Genomic DNA, 16,300 nt, shown 5'->3' on the forward strand with positions numbered 1-16,300 from the left:
GTTGAGCCTGGCCAGGCTCTCCTTCCAACCCCCCAGTGGGTGGCCAACCACCCGTTGCAACCAGCTTTTGGCTGTGCGCCATGGGGGTTGGCTAACCACCTGCAGGTGCCCAAACCCCCTGTAACGCACAGCCTTTAGCTATGAGCGGTGGTGGATCTCCCTGTGCCCAACCCACTGCGGAAGGTCAACCCCCACCCAATACGCATGGCCTATGGCTTACACAGTGGCAGTTGGCCACATGACCTGGGCTACAAGCAGAGCCTTTTCAGTGTTTTGTTTTTGTAATCTGTAGTGGTACTGCTGAAGCACTGTACCACGGTACCGCAGTAGCACAGTGCCACGTGACAGGCACTATGGCACCAGGGAGGGTGTTACATTAAGTACCACGAGCCCCACGTCCTGAAATATGTTTTTGGTCATGGGCACACCCTCACCCCACCACATTACCCTGGGTGGACAGAGTGTTCCCATCATGCTTTGTTATGGGGTCTTTTATTTAATTTTTTCCAGAATTCAGGAGCTGAGTCCCCAAGTCCTATAATGGTGCCACAACATATTCTCCATGTTTTGGCCAGCAAATCAAGATTCACCCATTCACTTTAAAGGGCCAATCTGAGACATCCAAGGTCCAGATATCTCTAACGTTTTACCAGTGTTTAACCTCTTCATGCCACCCTGGCACTTTTTTAAAAGCTGATTTCTCAAAAATGGCTGAACTGATTTTCACACAAGAACAAAAAGGACGCGGTCTGAGTTAAACTCTAAATGTTTTTCCAGTGTGGTGTAATTCTGTTCAGCTGTTCTTTCTGTATCAGAGAGCAAAGTTACCTATGGGAAATAACAAGGGAAATCTCACTTTTGTCCCCCCTCTTTTTTTCTTGGTCCCCACTTGATGGATTGACAGGAAACCTTCCATGAAGGACCAAGGGTGTATTAACTTTTTTTTTTAAAGATTCACACAGGTTGATCAAACGGTGGAAAAGTTATTGAAGAAAAAAAAATGTTTATGTAAAGAGATTTTTAGAGCACGCTGCTACTCAAAGGAGTGTCCGGCCTGCACGGTTTAGCCAGAGAAACCAAGGAATATGCCAACTACTGTGAGAAAAGCCATGCCTTGAGTTTTTTCTTAAAAGATGCTTCATCCTGTATCTGATGCAAATTCAGAGGTAGATTATTCCAACCCAGAGGCCTAAAAAAGAGAAAGAGCGTCCGCCAGCTTTAGCCTGATGCACTCTTGGAACCCTTGCCAGATGGTTATTGGAGGAACGTAAGACTCTACTCAGGCTATAGTAGGCAAATATTCAGGTCCTGAAAGATGGAGTGCTCTATGTGTTGGGTTTATGTTGGAATGTTGTGGATGTAATGTTGCTTGGCAACGTAGTGGGATGGAAGGGAATGTTGAGGGGCTGTTGCCCTGGCAGTGGTCGTTGGTATCTGCCAGGGTTGGTAGTACTTTACTTGTCTGGAATAAAATCAAGAAAAAGAAGATTTCAGTGGCGTCTTTTCAGTGGCGACGAGGATGGGATGCCACGAGTGACCAACCCTGGTGGAGCGACATCCCTACATCACGAAGAACAGAGCATCCAGGTGTGGCTGGTGAGAAACTTGCATAACGTCAGGTGATATTCGACCTGAAGAGATTCTAGAAGATGGTCGGCGATTCGGTATGGGGAAGTGTGCGTTGATGTCAAGGTTTGCCGTATAATTGAGGTACGGCTAATTGGCATTGTGTTTGTGCAACCTATCGAATTGAGCGCTGTACGGAGATTGTGCTCGTCATTCATCTGCCGAAGTTACTCACCTATGTGAGCACCTCACGCTGGATTGTTATTTTTGGAGGCCTGTTGTTGGGTGCTGGTGCGCGCGGAGTGAATCTGCTTGCGCTTACAGAGGAGCAACGATGGCGCAGCAACGGTGCTAGCGCGCGCAGAGACTTGTGTGTTTTCAAAGGCTGCTACCGCTCGTGCCAGCGCGAGCCGAGGTGGGTGTGGTCGTGCGCTGGTGTCTTCGCGTGTGTGTTGCCATTGGCGTTTCCTAGGCGACACGTTCCACGCTCGATAACAGGTTGCTGTCGTGTAGTCCTTCGATAAGAGGAGGACTTTTGCCTGGACCTAAAAGGGTTTGAAAATGAAAAGGAACATTCAGACTACAGAAGAAGAAGAGCAGTAGTCTAATAAAAATAGTAATTAAAAAAAAAAACGTGTGTTTTGGTGAGTCAGCTGAAAGGAAAAGAATCTAAGGCGAAATACATCAAATACTATGCAGTCCATAGCACCACCACCTGCATTTTTACCGCTCCCTGGTGACCCCCTTGTGCCATGGGAAGATTGGCAGGAGACCTTTGAAACATATTTGGAGGCATTAGGAGGAGCTATTTTCAGAGCAAAAAGGAAATTAGCCTTGTTGAAACATAATTTAGGTATTGAAGGCAGGAAAGTATTGAAAACTTTGCCATACAATGCTGTTGTTGTGAATGATGAAGGATCCGATGAAGAAGGGGAAGGTGACGATGTATACGTGAGAGCTATACAAGCGTTAGAAGGTCATTTTAGCAGGAAAGTGAGTATCGTGGTGGAACGCCACAAGTTTTTTTCCAGGGCACAAGCGCATGGTGAATCGATTGACCAATTTGTAAGTGCATTAAGAACTTTGGCTGGTAGCTGCAAATTTAGGGACCTGCATGAGGAAATAATCAGAGACCAATTAATTAATCGCACGAGGAATTTGAAAATCCAGGAAAAACTTTTAAGTTTAAAGGATCCATCCTTGGATGAAGCAATACTTATTGCACGGCGTATCGAAGACACGTCACGTTATATAAAAGAATTGAGTAAAAACACGGCAGAGAATGTGACTGTGCGAGACGTTGACAGAGTTAAAAACACCAGTAATGACAATAAGTTGGAAGAGAAAAAGAAAAAGTGTTATAGATGTGGTAGTACGAAACATCTAGCATTTTCTGGGAATTGTCCAGCAACTAATGTTAAATGTTTTAATTGTAACAGAATGGGTCATTTTGCTAAAGTGTGTAACCAAAAGAAAGGTGTAACGGCAATGAAAAAAAAAAGTGTGAATTGTTTACAGGGCGACTGTAAAAAGGTGGAGAGAACGTCTTCTGATGATGAAGAAGACCACATACAAATATTAATGTTAAGTGATGCCCTTACGGAAGAAACGACAGTTGCGGACAGGGTGATGCAAATAGGGAGTGAGTGTTACAAGCCTCCAAAATGTAGTGTGAGCTTGAATGGTGTGGTAATAGATATGTGGGCAGATTTGTGTTCTCCTCATACACTTATTGACAGTGACACAAGATAGGAAAATTGGAGTTATTTAAATCTAAGATTGATCTAGTGGGTTATGGAGGTACCAAAATACCTGTGGTCGGATGCTTTCAAGGGAAGATTGTTTTCAAATGGAGAGAGACTCTTGAGTGTGTGTACGTTGTGGAAAAAGGAAGATGCTTGTTGGGTTGGAGTGAGCAGAGAGCATTAGGTATAGTGATGAACCCAAACTCAGAGGAACAGGTGCTGACTGTGGTACATGAGGATCCTATGATAGAGAAGTGGAGATCCAAGTTTCCGTTGTTGTTTGGGGAAAAGTTGGGTTGTCTTAAGAAATTTCAACATAGGATCATTTTAAGGGACGGTGCGATACCCAAAGTGCACAAAGTGAGGGCAGTACCATTAGCATTAAGGGATGCATTAAAGGTGGAATTAGCAAGGTTGTTGCAATTGGGCGTAATAGAAGAAGTAGAGTCTTCGGAGTGGTTAAGCCCAGTGGTGTTGGCTCGGAAGTCTAATGGTAAAATTAGAATGTGCATAGACTTGAGAGACTTAAACAAGAATATATGGATAGACAGACATCCCATACCGAATATAAATGAGTTGCTGGCCAGTATTCATGGGGGGAAGGTGTTTTCCACCCTTGATTTGTCTAATGCATATCACCAGATTTTATTACACCCGGACTCTAAACATCTCACCTCGTTTATCACGCCTGAGGGTGCGTATAGATTTGTGCGAATGCCATTTGGCCTGGCATCTGCTTCTGCAGTTTTCCAAAGAGTGATGCAGTGCTTGTTGGGCAAGGTTAAGAATGTAACGTGTTTCCAGGATGATGTGTTGGTGTGGGCAGAAAATAGTGTGGAACATGATAAGGTGCTGAATAGGGTGTGTTCGATTTTGGAAAGGGCAGGTTTGAGTGTTGAGATGAAAAAGTGCAAATTTGAATGCCAGAGTGTGGAATATTTGGGTCATACGGTGTCTGGAAATGGAATAAAACCCAGGGTAGGATTGATGGAAGCGATTGAGAAAGCGCCTAATCCACGGGATAAGGATCAACTAAGATCATTCTTGGGTTTAGCAGAGTACTATGCGAAATTTGTGAGAAATTTTGCGGACATAGCTCATCCTCTACGCGCATTAATGAAGAAAAACCAGGCGTTTGAGTGGTCGGAGGCGTGCCAACAAGCATTTATTGAACTAAAAAAGAACATTATAAATGCTGTGGAACTTAAGCCTTTTGTGACAAGTGATCATACCGTTATTTATACTGATGCTAGCATGTACGGTTTGGGGGCGGTTTTGGTACAAGTGAGGAAGGGCAAGGAAAATGTAATTGCCTTTGCCTCAAGAACACTTAGGGGGGTGGAAACGACCTACTCGGCTATTGAGAAAGAAGCTCTTGCTTGTTGGTGGGGGGTGCAACATTTCAGGAATTATGTATGGGGAAGAAAATTTGACTTGCGGACGGACCACAAACCATTGGCGGATATTTTTACAACCAAGGGAGCCAGCCGTGCATCACCTCGGATAGCAAAATGGTTGTATAGACTTCAGGAATATAATTTTGCTGTTGAATATGTTCCGGGTGTGGCGAACGTGAACGCTGATTGTTTGTCGAGATTCCCAATGGACGGTGTAAAATATGAAGAGGATGGAGATTGGGTTGTGGCTGGTATTCACGCAATTGAGACAAAGGCTATAAAGGAGGAGGTATGGAAGACAGAAATGTTGGAGGATGTAGTGATGCAAACGATATTAACCAATTTGAATAAACATTGGGGGGAATTGGGAGAGGATGTGGTGGAGATGTTATCGAATTTTAAATGTGTGTGGTCGGAGTTATCTGAGCAGGGAGGAGTGTTAAGAAGGGGCAACAAAGTGCTTGTGCCGCACAAGCTGAGAGAAAATATTTTGGGAATGCTGCATGAGGGCCATGGGGGTATGTCAGGTATGAAAAGGAAGGCGAGGGAGGATTTTTGGTGGCCGGGTATGGATCGGGATGTGGAGAAGTTTGTCAGAAACTGTTTGTGCTGTGCATGCAGTGATAAAACGCATATTGGCAAGAGTACTTCTGTAGTTCCCATTCCTTTTCCACATAAACCATGGGAAAGGGTAGGTATGGATGTGTGTGGAGAGATTTAACAGAGTGTTAGGAGAAAACATTCAGTTAGCATTGCAAAGTGGGTTGAATTGGAGAAAGGAGATCAAAGATATGTTGTGGAGCTACCGCACCACCCCACTTGGTATGGATGTGTGTGGTCCATTTAATTTGGAGGGTGAAGGGAAAACTTTTGCCATTGTGATGATGGATTATCACTCGAAATGGCCTGAGGTCAGTTTAGTCCGTGACGTCAGATCAAGTGTGATCATTGAGTTGTGTGAAGAAATATGGAGGCGTGAAGGTTATCCTGAGGTTTTAGTAACTAACAATGGTCCACAATTCACGTCTAGCGAGTTTGAAAATTATTTAGAGTGTTGTGGGGTTAAACATATTAAGACGGCTATTGCACATCCCAGGGAGAATGGATTGGTAGAGAGATTTAACAGAGTGTTAGGAGAAAACATTCAGTTAGCATTGCAAAGTGGGTTGAATTGGAGAAAGGAGATCAAAGATATGTTGTGGAGCTACCGCACCACCCCACATTCCCTTACGATGGAGACCCCTTTCATGTTGTTAAAAGGTAGGAAACCTTGTACCAGAGCGGTTCCAGGTTGGATGGGCAAGGCAGGTAGGAAAAGAGTGGATGAGGGAGGATTAATTGGTCGTGTGACGGATATGCAGGGAAAGTACGAAGGTAAGGCTATGGGAAGTGTGATGGAGCGAGAGTTGGCAGTTGGTGATTGGGTGCGAACTAAGGTGTGAGACAAAACTAAGAAAGGCGGTTCCAAGTGGTCTATCCCTAAACGTATTGTGAAAGTGAGGAGATATAGGCCCTCATTCTGACCTTGGCGGGCGGCGGAGGCCGCCCGCCAAAGTCCCGCCGTCAGGTTACCGTTCCGCGGTCGAAAGACCGCGGCGGTAATTCTGACTTTCCCGCTGGGCTGGCGGGCGGTCGCCTTCAGACCGCCAGCCAGCCCAGCGGGAAAGAGGCTTCCACGATGAAGCCGGCTCGGAATCGAGCCGGCGGAGTGGAAGCTGTGCGACGGGTGCAGTTGCACCCGTCGCGTATTTCACTGTCTGCGCAGCAGACAGTGAAATACATGTAGGGGCCCTCTTACGGGGGCCCCTGCAATGCCCATGCCAGGGGCCAGGGGCCCCGCGACCCCCCCTACCGCCATCCGGATCTCGGCGGTCCGGTCGGAATCCCCGCGGCGGTGCAGCAAGCTGCGCCGCCGCGGAGGATTCAATGGGGCCGCGGTACACTGGCGGGACCCCGCCAGTGGTGCCGGTCCGACCGCGGCTTTACCGCCGCGGTCGGAATCCCCATTGGAGCACCGCCGGCCTGTCGGCGGTGCTCCCGCGGTCCTCCGCCCTGGCGGTCAAAGACCGCCAGGGTCAGAATGACCACCATAGTGTGGAACTGGAGGATGGAAGGAGGTGGAATGTGGAAAGTGTGGTAAAGTGCAATGAGTTAGAGTTGAGGAAATGGAAAAGTGAAATAGAGGATGGTGGTCGGGAAGAGAGCCATGTGGGATTGAGGGGAAGAGAAAAAAAGAGTAGTGAAGAGTCCAGAGTATTTTAAAGATTATGTAATTTAAGTGACAATGTGTGATCTGGATTTAGGTATTTACTGAATAGTGTGTAATAGTATTTTATCTTTACATGGTGTAAATGTAGATGTTGTAGTTTATATTTAGGTAAGTTATTAAGTTGTTGTTGGTTATTTTGCAATGTTCATGCAAGAAACTTTTTGTTAGTTTGGGAGGGAGATATGTTGGGTTTATGTTGGAATGTTGTGGATGTAATGTTGCTTGGCAACGTAGTGGGATGGAAGGGAATGTTGAGGGGCTGTTGCCCTGGCAGTGGTCGTTGGTATCTGCCAGGGTTGGTAGTACTTTACTTGTCTGGAATAAAATCAAGAAAAAGAAGATTTCAGTGGCGTCTTTTCACTATGCATTAGTAGAGAGCACTTGAAGAGAATCAGTTTTTCCATGGGGAACCAATGCAGATTGCGCACATGCATGGTAATGTGTTCTCGTCTTGGCAGACGAAGGGCCAGCCTAGCTGCTGCATTCTTCACAGTCTGGAGACTTCTCAGCAGATGCTTGGACAGACCCGCATACAGGGCATTGGCATAGTCCAGCCTGGACATAACCAACGCCAATCCCACTGTGATCCTGGTTGAAAGTGACAGGAAATGCAAAAAATGTCAAAGCAGACGCCTACCAACATAATAATTTGATTGTGGAAAGCAATTTTATTATCAAATTTAATACCCAGGTTTTTACAGAGTCTGCTTGGGTGTCCGGTGGAGACACCCCAGCAGGCCAGTGAACATCCAGATTGAGTGAAATTGTGTCCAAAACTGAGGACCTCCATCTTTTTAGTGTTGTACTTCAATTGATTGTGAATGATCCACTGAAAAACTGTCCGGAGACAGGGTTGGATGGCATTCTGTGCAATGGACATCCGTATGCTGAAGCCATAGGCTTTTCCTATGAAAACTCTGACCTTAAACCAACTGTCACTGTGTAATATATATAAATATTATGTAGTGTATATGTATAGATATATATATATATATATTTATATGTATATATAGATATATATGTATATGTATATATAGATAGATAGATGTGTGTGTGTATGTATATATAGATCTTTTTTCACTGAAAAAAACAGAGTTTAAAGTACAGTTATAGATAGGTGTGATAAAAAGATCTGTTTTTGTACAAAAACAAACCTCATGAATTCACTGAAAAATGCAAAGGTTAAAGTAACTTTATAGTTAGATGACTATGTTAGCGACAACAATAATGTTTTGAACTAAAAAAAAACAGAAAAATTCACCAGTTATAGCTAGCAGAGCTAAATATAACGTGTGCCCCCGCCAAGCACTGCTTATGACCTCACATATTACATCACTCATGACATTTTCTATGATATCACTGACATCTCAAATGACCCTCTGAGTTCCCTGCATGGGGCCAAGGGGGAAGGGTATCCCTACTATGCCCCTTATTTTTTTTTGACACTTTAAGACAGGGACGTATCCTGTGATGGATGCCAGCAACATTTTTCTGACGATGCTGGCAGCCAATCGAGAAAAAAGCTCCCTGGGCCAATCAGAATGCTCGATTTATAAATTGCCAACCCACGTCCACATAAATAGAAATATCTTTAATTTCTTAATTTCTAAAAAACTACTGAATGGATTTACACCAAATCACACAAAGCACAATCCGTGGACCAAGGTCTAGCTTCCTGCTAAATTTGGTGTCATTCAGTTCAGCAGTTAATGCCTTTCTTAAAGAAGTTTATAGAAAATGCATGGGGATTATGGGATTTGAGACCCCACTTTTGCCTCAGCCCCTGCTTAAAGGATCACACCAAAACATTTCATGCATAAACTAGTCAAAAAGTAGCACCTTTTTAGAACGTTTCTTGGAGACTCATCAAACGGGGGCCTAAGTTATTAACAACATAAAAAAATGCTTTTCCTACGGAACAGCTGGCCTAACTATAACAACCCAGTAGTAATATGAAAAATATATATATATATATACATATATATATATATATATGTATATGTATATATATATATATATATTCATTTCATATTTAGGAGTCAATATTCTGGCCGCCCGCCAGAGTTAGAATGACCCCCCCGGTGTCTGTCAGAGATTGATAAAATCAGGAGCAGAACAGCATAATACAGCTTCAGCACCGACATTCGACCCATTACAGATCTATGCACAAGTGATGTGATCTCAAATACAGTGAGGGTGTGTCCTGGAGGAAAGTCTTAAAACAGGGATATTGGGCACATGTCCTGTGTGCATGTAAGGCAACCTTTAAAACAGGACATTAGTGCATGACTGGCTCCCTATAGGCAGAAGCATCTTTGTGGAGGTTATAGGAGCTCATGGTTCATGGCCAGGTCCTTGAGTACAGAGATTAGCCTCCTAGAGCCCTGTTGATGTCCAGACCTTGATGACGTGTCTAGTTTACACCTTCATAAGCTATCCTCTTTCCTCCATTGCAGTGAGTGTCAACAACACCCTGAACGGGCTACAATGCTTTGCCTGCAATGAGACAGGCAAAAACGAATGCAATGCGACTAGGATCACCACGGTGAACTGCACCGGACAGATGAACCGCTGTCTGGACATTGTGGGTGAGTGCCAGGGCAGTACTTGGAGATCACTCTAGAGCCGGTGGGCCTTAGAGCCCACAGCCCCTTCACAGACCCTGAAGTGGCAGAGCACTGCTTTCTGTAAAACACTTTTATGTCACACTTTTAGTAAAACGTTAAATCGCCATCAGACAAAAATACATGATCACCATAGAATCACAATGAAATTGTTGCTGTGTGACATTATACATACACCACAGGCAAGGCTATGTACACATAACCCTTGGTCGCTCCTCGCACCGCCGCCCCGCGCCCCTCCACTTGGCCGCTCCCTCCTGCTTAACATCCCCGCTGCTGCGTCCCCGCGGCCCCTCCTGCCTCCCCCCACCTCCTCACCGTCCATTCTTCAAACTTTTCCTCTTTTCCCTTGCCGCTGCGTCCCCACGGCCCCTCCCGCCTCCCCCCACCTCCTCACCGTCCGTTTTTCCTTTTGTTCTTTTTTCCCGCCACCGCTAATCCCTGCGGCCCCACCCCCCCAGCCTTCCCATTCGCCCAGACCTCCCTCCTCCCAGCTGCCACTCCCTCCCTCCTCCCCATTTATGGCAGCCGCGGTGCGGACGTGCCGCGGTGCGGACGCGCCGCTGGCGCGCCAAAGGGGCGCCAAAGGCAAGCCCGTCTGTGCCCGTCCACGCCAAGACCGCGCCCAGCACCAGCCCCCCTGGCCCCCTCAGACAAATCTACTCCCCACTCACCCTCCACTAACTCAACTCAGGCCCTCGCCCCACCTGCACTTTTTCCAGCCCCACACACACTCATGGCCCCTTCATCTGCCACACCTGTCATTTCTCCTGCTCCTCATCTCTCACGCCACACACCAACCATAGCGACCCCCCGACAACAATCACAACAGCCCCAACCCAATACACACCTGCTCTGCCCCCACCCCCACCAACCAGCCCCGCAGCACACCACCCCACAACCAGAACACACTCCACAACAACACCCTCATGCACCACACCAACACCACCCACCACAACCACCTCAACTGCCTGCTCCTAAACACCCGCTCCCTTCACAAACATGCCATAGAACTCTGGCACCTCATCACATCACACACACCTGACATCGCCTTCTTCACGGAAACCTGGACCAATCCCTCCTCGGAACCCGACATAGCCACCGCTACCCCCAAGGGATACAAACTCCAATGCAAAGCCCGCCTCAATAGGCCAGGTGGTGGCATTGTCATCCTACACAGGGACACCATCAAAGTCACCACCAGCTCCCAAGACACTATTGACAACACAGAACACATGCATTTCCTAATCCACATTAACAACAACTCCACCCTCAAAGGTACACTAATCTACAGACCACCAGGACCATGCCCCGCCTTCTGCGACACCATTGCCGACACCATCAGCTCGCACGCCCTCACCTCCACAGACTACATCCTCCTCCGTGATTTCAACTTTCACTTGGAGAACCTTCAAGACCACAACTCTACCTCCCTCATAGACAACCTCACCAACCTCGAACTCAAACAACTGGTCACCGCACCCACCCACTTATCAGGAGACACATTCAACGCAATTTTCACCTCAAGCCAACACTTAGCCTACACCCACACCACCGAACTCCTCTGGACTGACCACCACTGCGTCCACTTCTCCTTCACAAACCCCCCCACACACCACCATCAACACACCACACCCTACCGCATGTGGGACAAGATCCCCACAGAACACCTGAACACACAACTGGCTCACAACCTCCCCACCCACACCAACGACCCCAACGCAGGAGCACACAACCTCTCTAAATGGATCACTACCTGCGCAGACACAGTAGCCCCCCTCAGAAAACACATCGCCACCCGCAACATCAAGTACGCCCCATGGTTCACCCCCGAACTCCAAGCGCAACTTCTCCACCCTCAAAGCCACCATTCGCACCCATCACCAACTCATACGCACCGCCAAAAGAGACCACTACAAGACACGCCTTGACAACAACTCTCAAAACAACAAAGAACTCTTCACCATCATTAAAGAGCTAGCCAAGCCCAAAGCCAGCAACATAGACCCAACACACACAGAGCCCCTATGTGGCGCCCTCTCTAACCACTTCCTCCACAAAATCCTGGACATCCACAACAGCTTCATACCACACACGCCCACCACACACACCCCTCACTCACCCAACTCAACCCCCACTCACGACCACCCCACCACACTCACCACCTGGGCCCCCACCACACACGAAGAAACCGTAAAAACCATGAACTCCATCCACTCCGATCCCCCTCTGACCCCTGTCCACATCGCATCTACAACAAAGCCAGCCCAACCATCGCCCCCATACTCCACAACATAATCAACTCCTCTTTCAACTCCGCCACCTACCCAGACCCCTGGAAGCAGGTGGAAATCACTGCTCTCCTAAAAAAAACAAAGCCGACCCGGAGATCCTCTCCAACTATCGCCTCATCTCCCGCCTCCCTTTCCCAGCCAAGGTTGCTGAAAAACTAGTCAACGCCCGCCTATCCCACCTCCTCGAAGAAAACAACACTCTTCCGGAAGAACCACAGCACGGAAACCGCCCTCATCGCATGCACTGACGACATCAGGACCAAAGTTGACAAAGGTGAGACCGTCGCACTCATCCTCCTAGACCTCTCCGCAGCCTTTGACACTGTCTGCCACCATACACTCCGCTCAGCCTCCACAACATAGGAATTCGCCACTAAGCCTTAGACTGGATCACCTCCTTCCTGACCGACCGGACCCAGAGAGTCCGCCTTCCACCTTTCCACTCCACCGCTACCAAGATCATCTGCGGAGTCCCCCAAGGGTCCTCCCTCAGCCCCACACTCTTCAACATTTACATGATACCCCTAGCCAACATCCTCCGACCACACGGAATCACCATCCTCTCCAACGCAGATGACACCCAACTCATCCTCTCCCTCACCCGCAACCCCACCAAAACCAACCTACATGCTGCTCTCCTCGACACTGCCAACTGGATGACAACTAACCACCTCAAGCTTAACTCCAACAAAACCGAGATCATCATCTTCGGCCCCAACAAATCCATATGGGACGACTCCTGGTGGCCCACCGCCCTAGGCCCCGCACCCACCCCCGCAAACCACGCACGCATCCTCTGCATCATCCTGGACCCCTCCCTCTCCATGACACAACAAATCAATGCATTAACCTCCTCCTGCTTCCACACACTCCGCACACTAAAAAAATCCTTCAAATGGATTCCCCCAGAGACCAGGAAAACAGTCACCCATGCAATCATCAGCAGCAGACTTGACTACGGTAACGCCCTCTATGCCGGCACCACATTCAAACTCAAACGCAAACTCCAGAGAATCCAGAACACAGCCGCACGCCTCGTCCTTGGCCTCCCCCGCCACGAACGAATCTCACCACACCTCAAATCTCTTCACTGGCTCCCCATGGACAAGACAATCACTTTCAAGATCCTCATCCACGCACACAAATCCCTCCACAACACCGGCCCGACCTACTTCAATGAAAGAGTGAACTTCCACACTCCCACCCGCAACCTCTGATCAGCTGACCTCGCACTAGCTACAGTACCCCGCATCCACCGAACCACCACAGGAGGCAGGGCCTTCTTCTACCTCGCCCCCACAACCTGGAACTCCCTCCCCACCAACCTCCGCAAAACCAAAGACCTCCTACTCTTTAGAAAAAATCTCAAGACATGGCTATTCGAACAGTAACCCCCCTCACCACTCACCCCCACTAGCGCCTTGAGACCCTCACGGGTAAGTAGCGCGCTCTATAAAAATGTTTTGATTGATTGATTGATATTCTTAACAACAGTGTGTTCCCCCTCAGGCCATGGTACATGTCAAAGATTGGGCCAAAAACGCACAGTGCTGATCACAATGTGTCCCACTTAAATTCATTGAATGCACCAGAGACTGGGAGACAAAAACACATTGGTTCCCATCTTCGCTGGTGGTACCTAACAAAAAGGCTGGTTCATACGCTCACATTACTGAAAGCATTGTACAAACAACAGCTGGGTCATAGACAAACATTGTTAAATACATCATCCTCACAATGGCTGGGCCACAGACACACATTACTAAATCAGTCGACCTCGCAATGGCGGACTACAGACACACCTTACTGAATACATCGTCCCCACTTTGGGGGGAGTCACAAACACGCATTACTGAATAAATCGTCCGCACAGTGGTGGGATCGCTGACACATTAGTGAATACATCATCCTCACATTAGGGGGGGAGGTCACAGACACACATTACTGAATACATCGTCCCCACATTGGGGGGCGTCACAAACACACTTTGCTCTATACATCGTCCCCACAATGGGGGGAGTCACAAACACACATTACTGAATACATCATCCGCACAACGGTGGGATCACATACACACATTAGTGAACACATCGTCCTCACATTGGGGGGTCACATTACTGAATACATCGTCCCCACAATGGTGGGGTCACACACACACATAATACTGAATACATTGACGTCACATTACTGAATACTTCTGGGTCACAGACACATTACTGAATGTGTCCGGGTCACAGACACACATTACTGGGTCCATTGTACCTCGGCTGTGCCCAGCATCCCTCGCTCCCCTGACTGACACCTCTGCGCTTCCTTCCCCAGATTTCGGCCAAGGGAAGACATTGATGCGAGGCTGCTGCTCCGAGGATGTCTGCCGGGGCCTGCCGGCCTCACTCTCGGTGCCCTCCTACCAGAGTTTGTACTGCTGCCAGGGAAACTTGTGCAACAACGGAAATATCGCATCCTACTTCAGTGGGGGCAGGAGCCTGCAAGTGAGCGGGGCCTCCCTTGCCGGCATCCTGCTGCTGGGCACGGCGTGGTGGTGGGCACTTTAGGAAAGAGCCCAGTGCTGATCTAAGATGATGATGGGACACTCTTCGGCTAATCACACACGGGGTCGGTGCGCGATGTCCCTGGTGCACGCGCGCATCCCATGCAGGTGTGTCCACCTGCAGGAATGTGCATCTGGGCAACCTCTGCCGGGAAGAGGCAGGTACCTCTGGCGCACTTATCTCAAGGATACAGCAGAGGGCAAAGCGCCGTGTTACTGACGAGGCGCTATACCCCCAGCACCGGGAAAAATGCATCCGCTTCGAAGGGCTTTTTCCGTTCCTCCCACTCTGTCACTGGGTTACCTTGCACACTTTATGATTAAATATATGCATTTTTACGTACTATTAATATATGTACTACGTGTACTATAAAGGTATTTACTATATCTACTATACATATATGTTCTATGTGTACTATAAATATAGTTAGTATAAGTATTGTAAATATTTTAAATAGTTGTACTAAACGTACACTAAATATCGTACTATGTGGTAAAACAGCCTTTTAAATAAACCTTAGGATTTAACCTGTATTCATTAAAACAAAGTATATAAAACAAGTTTTCCTGATACAACCAAGACTGATCTGTAATTAAAATGCCATCCAATCCTCCTATTTTCCATATATTTTAGACTTTACTATTTTCAAGTTTTTAACTCCATTGGTTGTGAGCCTTACTTTACAAATAGACTAATTATCACATCTGTGCTGGTCCGATTAAAATAAATCACTGGGTTTGAGTAAGGATACTCGTACTCTGAGTTCGCCTTCTTGTGGTGTGTGAGGGTCCAAATGCTATATTTTGGATTATCGATTATCAATACCTATAGAATCCTCTTTACGCTGGAGTGGGCGCACGTGTACATACACACGTGTCCAAGGGTGAGGCAGATGTGTATTTAGTCCATATGGAGCACGTGTGCCAGTCTACACATGGGATGCACAGATATGAATGTGGGGTTGCTACAGGGATGTGTCATTGGCTGGCTATATGCTTGGCATGTACTTTACCCCCTTGTGTGCATGTACATATATTTCTGCAGAATGGAGTGCCTGTTGGGTTGGGTGTTGTGTGGTAGGCAGGGGCCTCTACGGTGATGCCGCATGGATACGTGTATGAATACTGATGTGGGTTCATACAGATGCTACTGAGAGAGCGCTTGGAAGCGGATGATGGTCTCCATCTCCTGGATCTTTAAGTTGTCTTGGAGGCAAAGGACTTAGCAACAGATTTACAATTTGAAACTCGAGAAACATAATTTAGCCACACAATGAGGACCAGAAATTAATATTGAAGATTAGTAAATGTATTACAAATTTGTTATTCCTCCAATAGATGCGCATGTCAAAATCAAATTGTAAAGGTACAGAATCAGAACCGCAAGCTGAAACTCCAAAATAGAATCAATCTCAACAGCATGACCCTTACTGAAAGTACAATCACAATACAGATGCTAAAAAACAACAATTAACATTCCCTAAAGGGATTTGAGCCGCTCCCTCTAAGCATGAACAGATTTAAGGTCATTGACCTCAGGTTCTAGCTAAAACAGGGAGGTACAGCGTCTCAAGGGATTCTGGGATGATGGAAGGCAGGTGTCAATATCATAGGACGCCGCAGTGTTAGCATGAAGCTCTGCAAAGCTCCACAAACTCTCCACATCTAAAGGAATCTGCTGTGTCTCTAACAGTGTGAACCCTGACTTAAAGGGGAAAGTTCCAGGAGCATCCAGAGCTCTAAACACATCATCAAAGGCCCAATTATTTCTCCTTCTCACGGAGCACACATGCAACATTAGTCGAATCACCAATCCCACAGAACTCAAGCAAAACTTTGAAGGTCTCCATCCCT

At 47.2% G+C, this 16,300-nt stretch overlaps 1 protein-coding gene across 2 annotated transcripts in view; it reads left to right on the plus strand.

The window, feature by feature from the left end:
* LOC138246622 (urokinase plasminogen activator surface receptor-like) overlaps positions 1–15,195 on the plus strand; it is a 97,076-nt gene extending 81,881 nt beyond the window's left edge. For both annotated transcript variants that reach the window (XM_069201332.1, XM_069201331.1), the window contains 2 exons: positions 9,434–9,565; positions 14,218–15,195. In XM_069201332.1, the coding sequence (XP_069057433.1) occupies positions 9,434–9,565; positions 14,218–14,450 (365 nt within the window). In that variant the 3' untranslated portion in view covers positions 14,451–15,195. The remainder of the gene's footprint in view (positions 1–9,433; positions 9,566–14,217) is intronic.
* The last annotated feature ends 1,105 nt before the right edge of the window (positions 15,196–16,300 follow it).

The sequence above is a fragment of the Pleurodeles waltl genome, chromosome 7, assembly GCF_031143425.1.
Source record: "Pleurodeles waltl isolate 20211129_DDA chromosome 7, aPleWal1.hap1.20221129, whole genome shotgun sequence".
In the NCBI taxonomy this organism is placed as follows: domain Eukaryota; kingdom Metazoa; phylum Chordata; class Amphibia; order Caudata; family Salamandridae; genus Pleurodeles; species Pleurodeles waltl.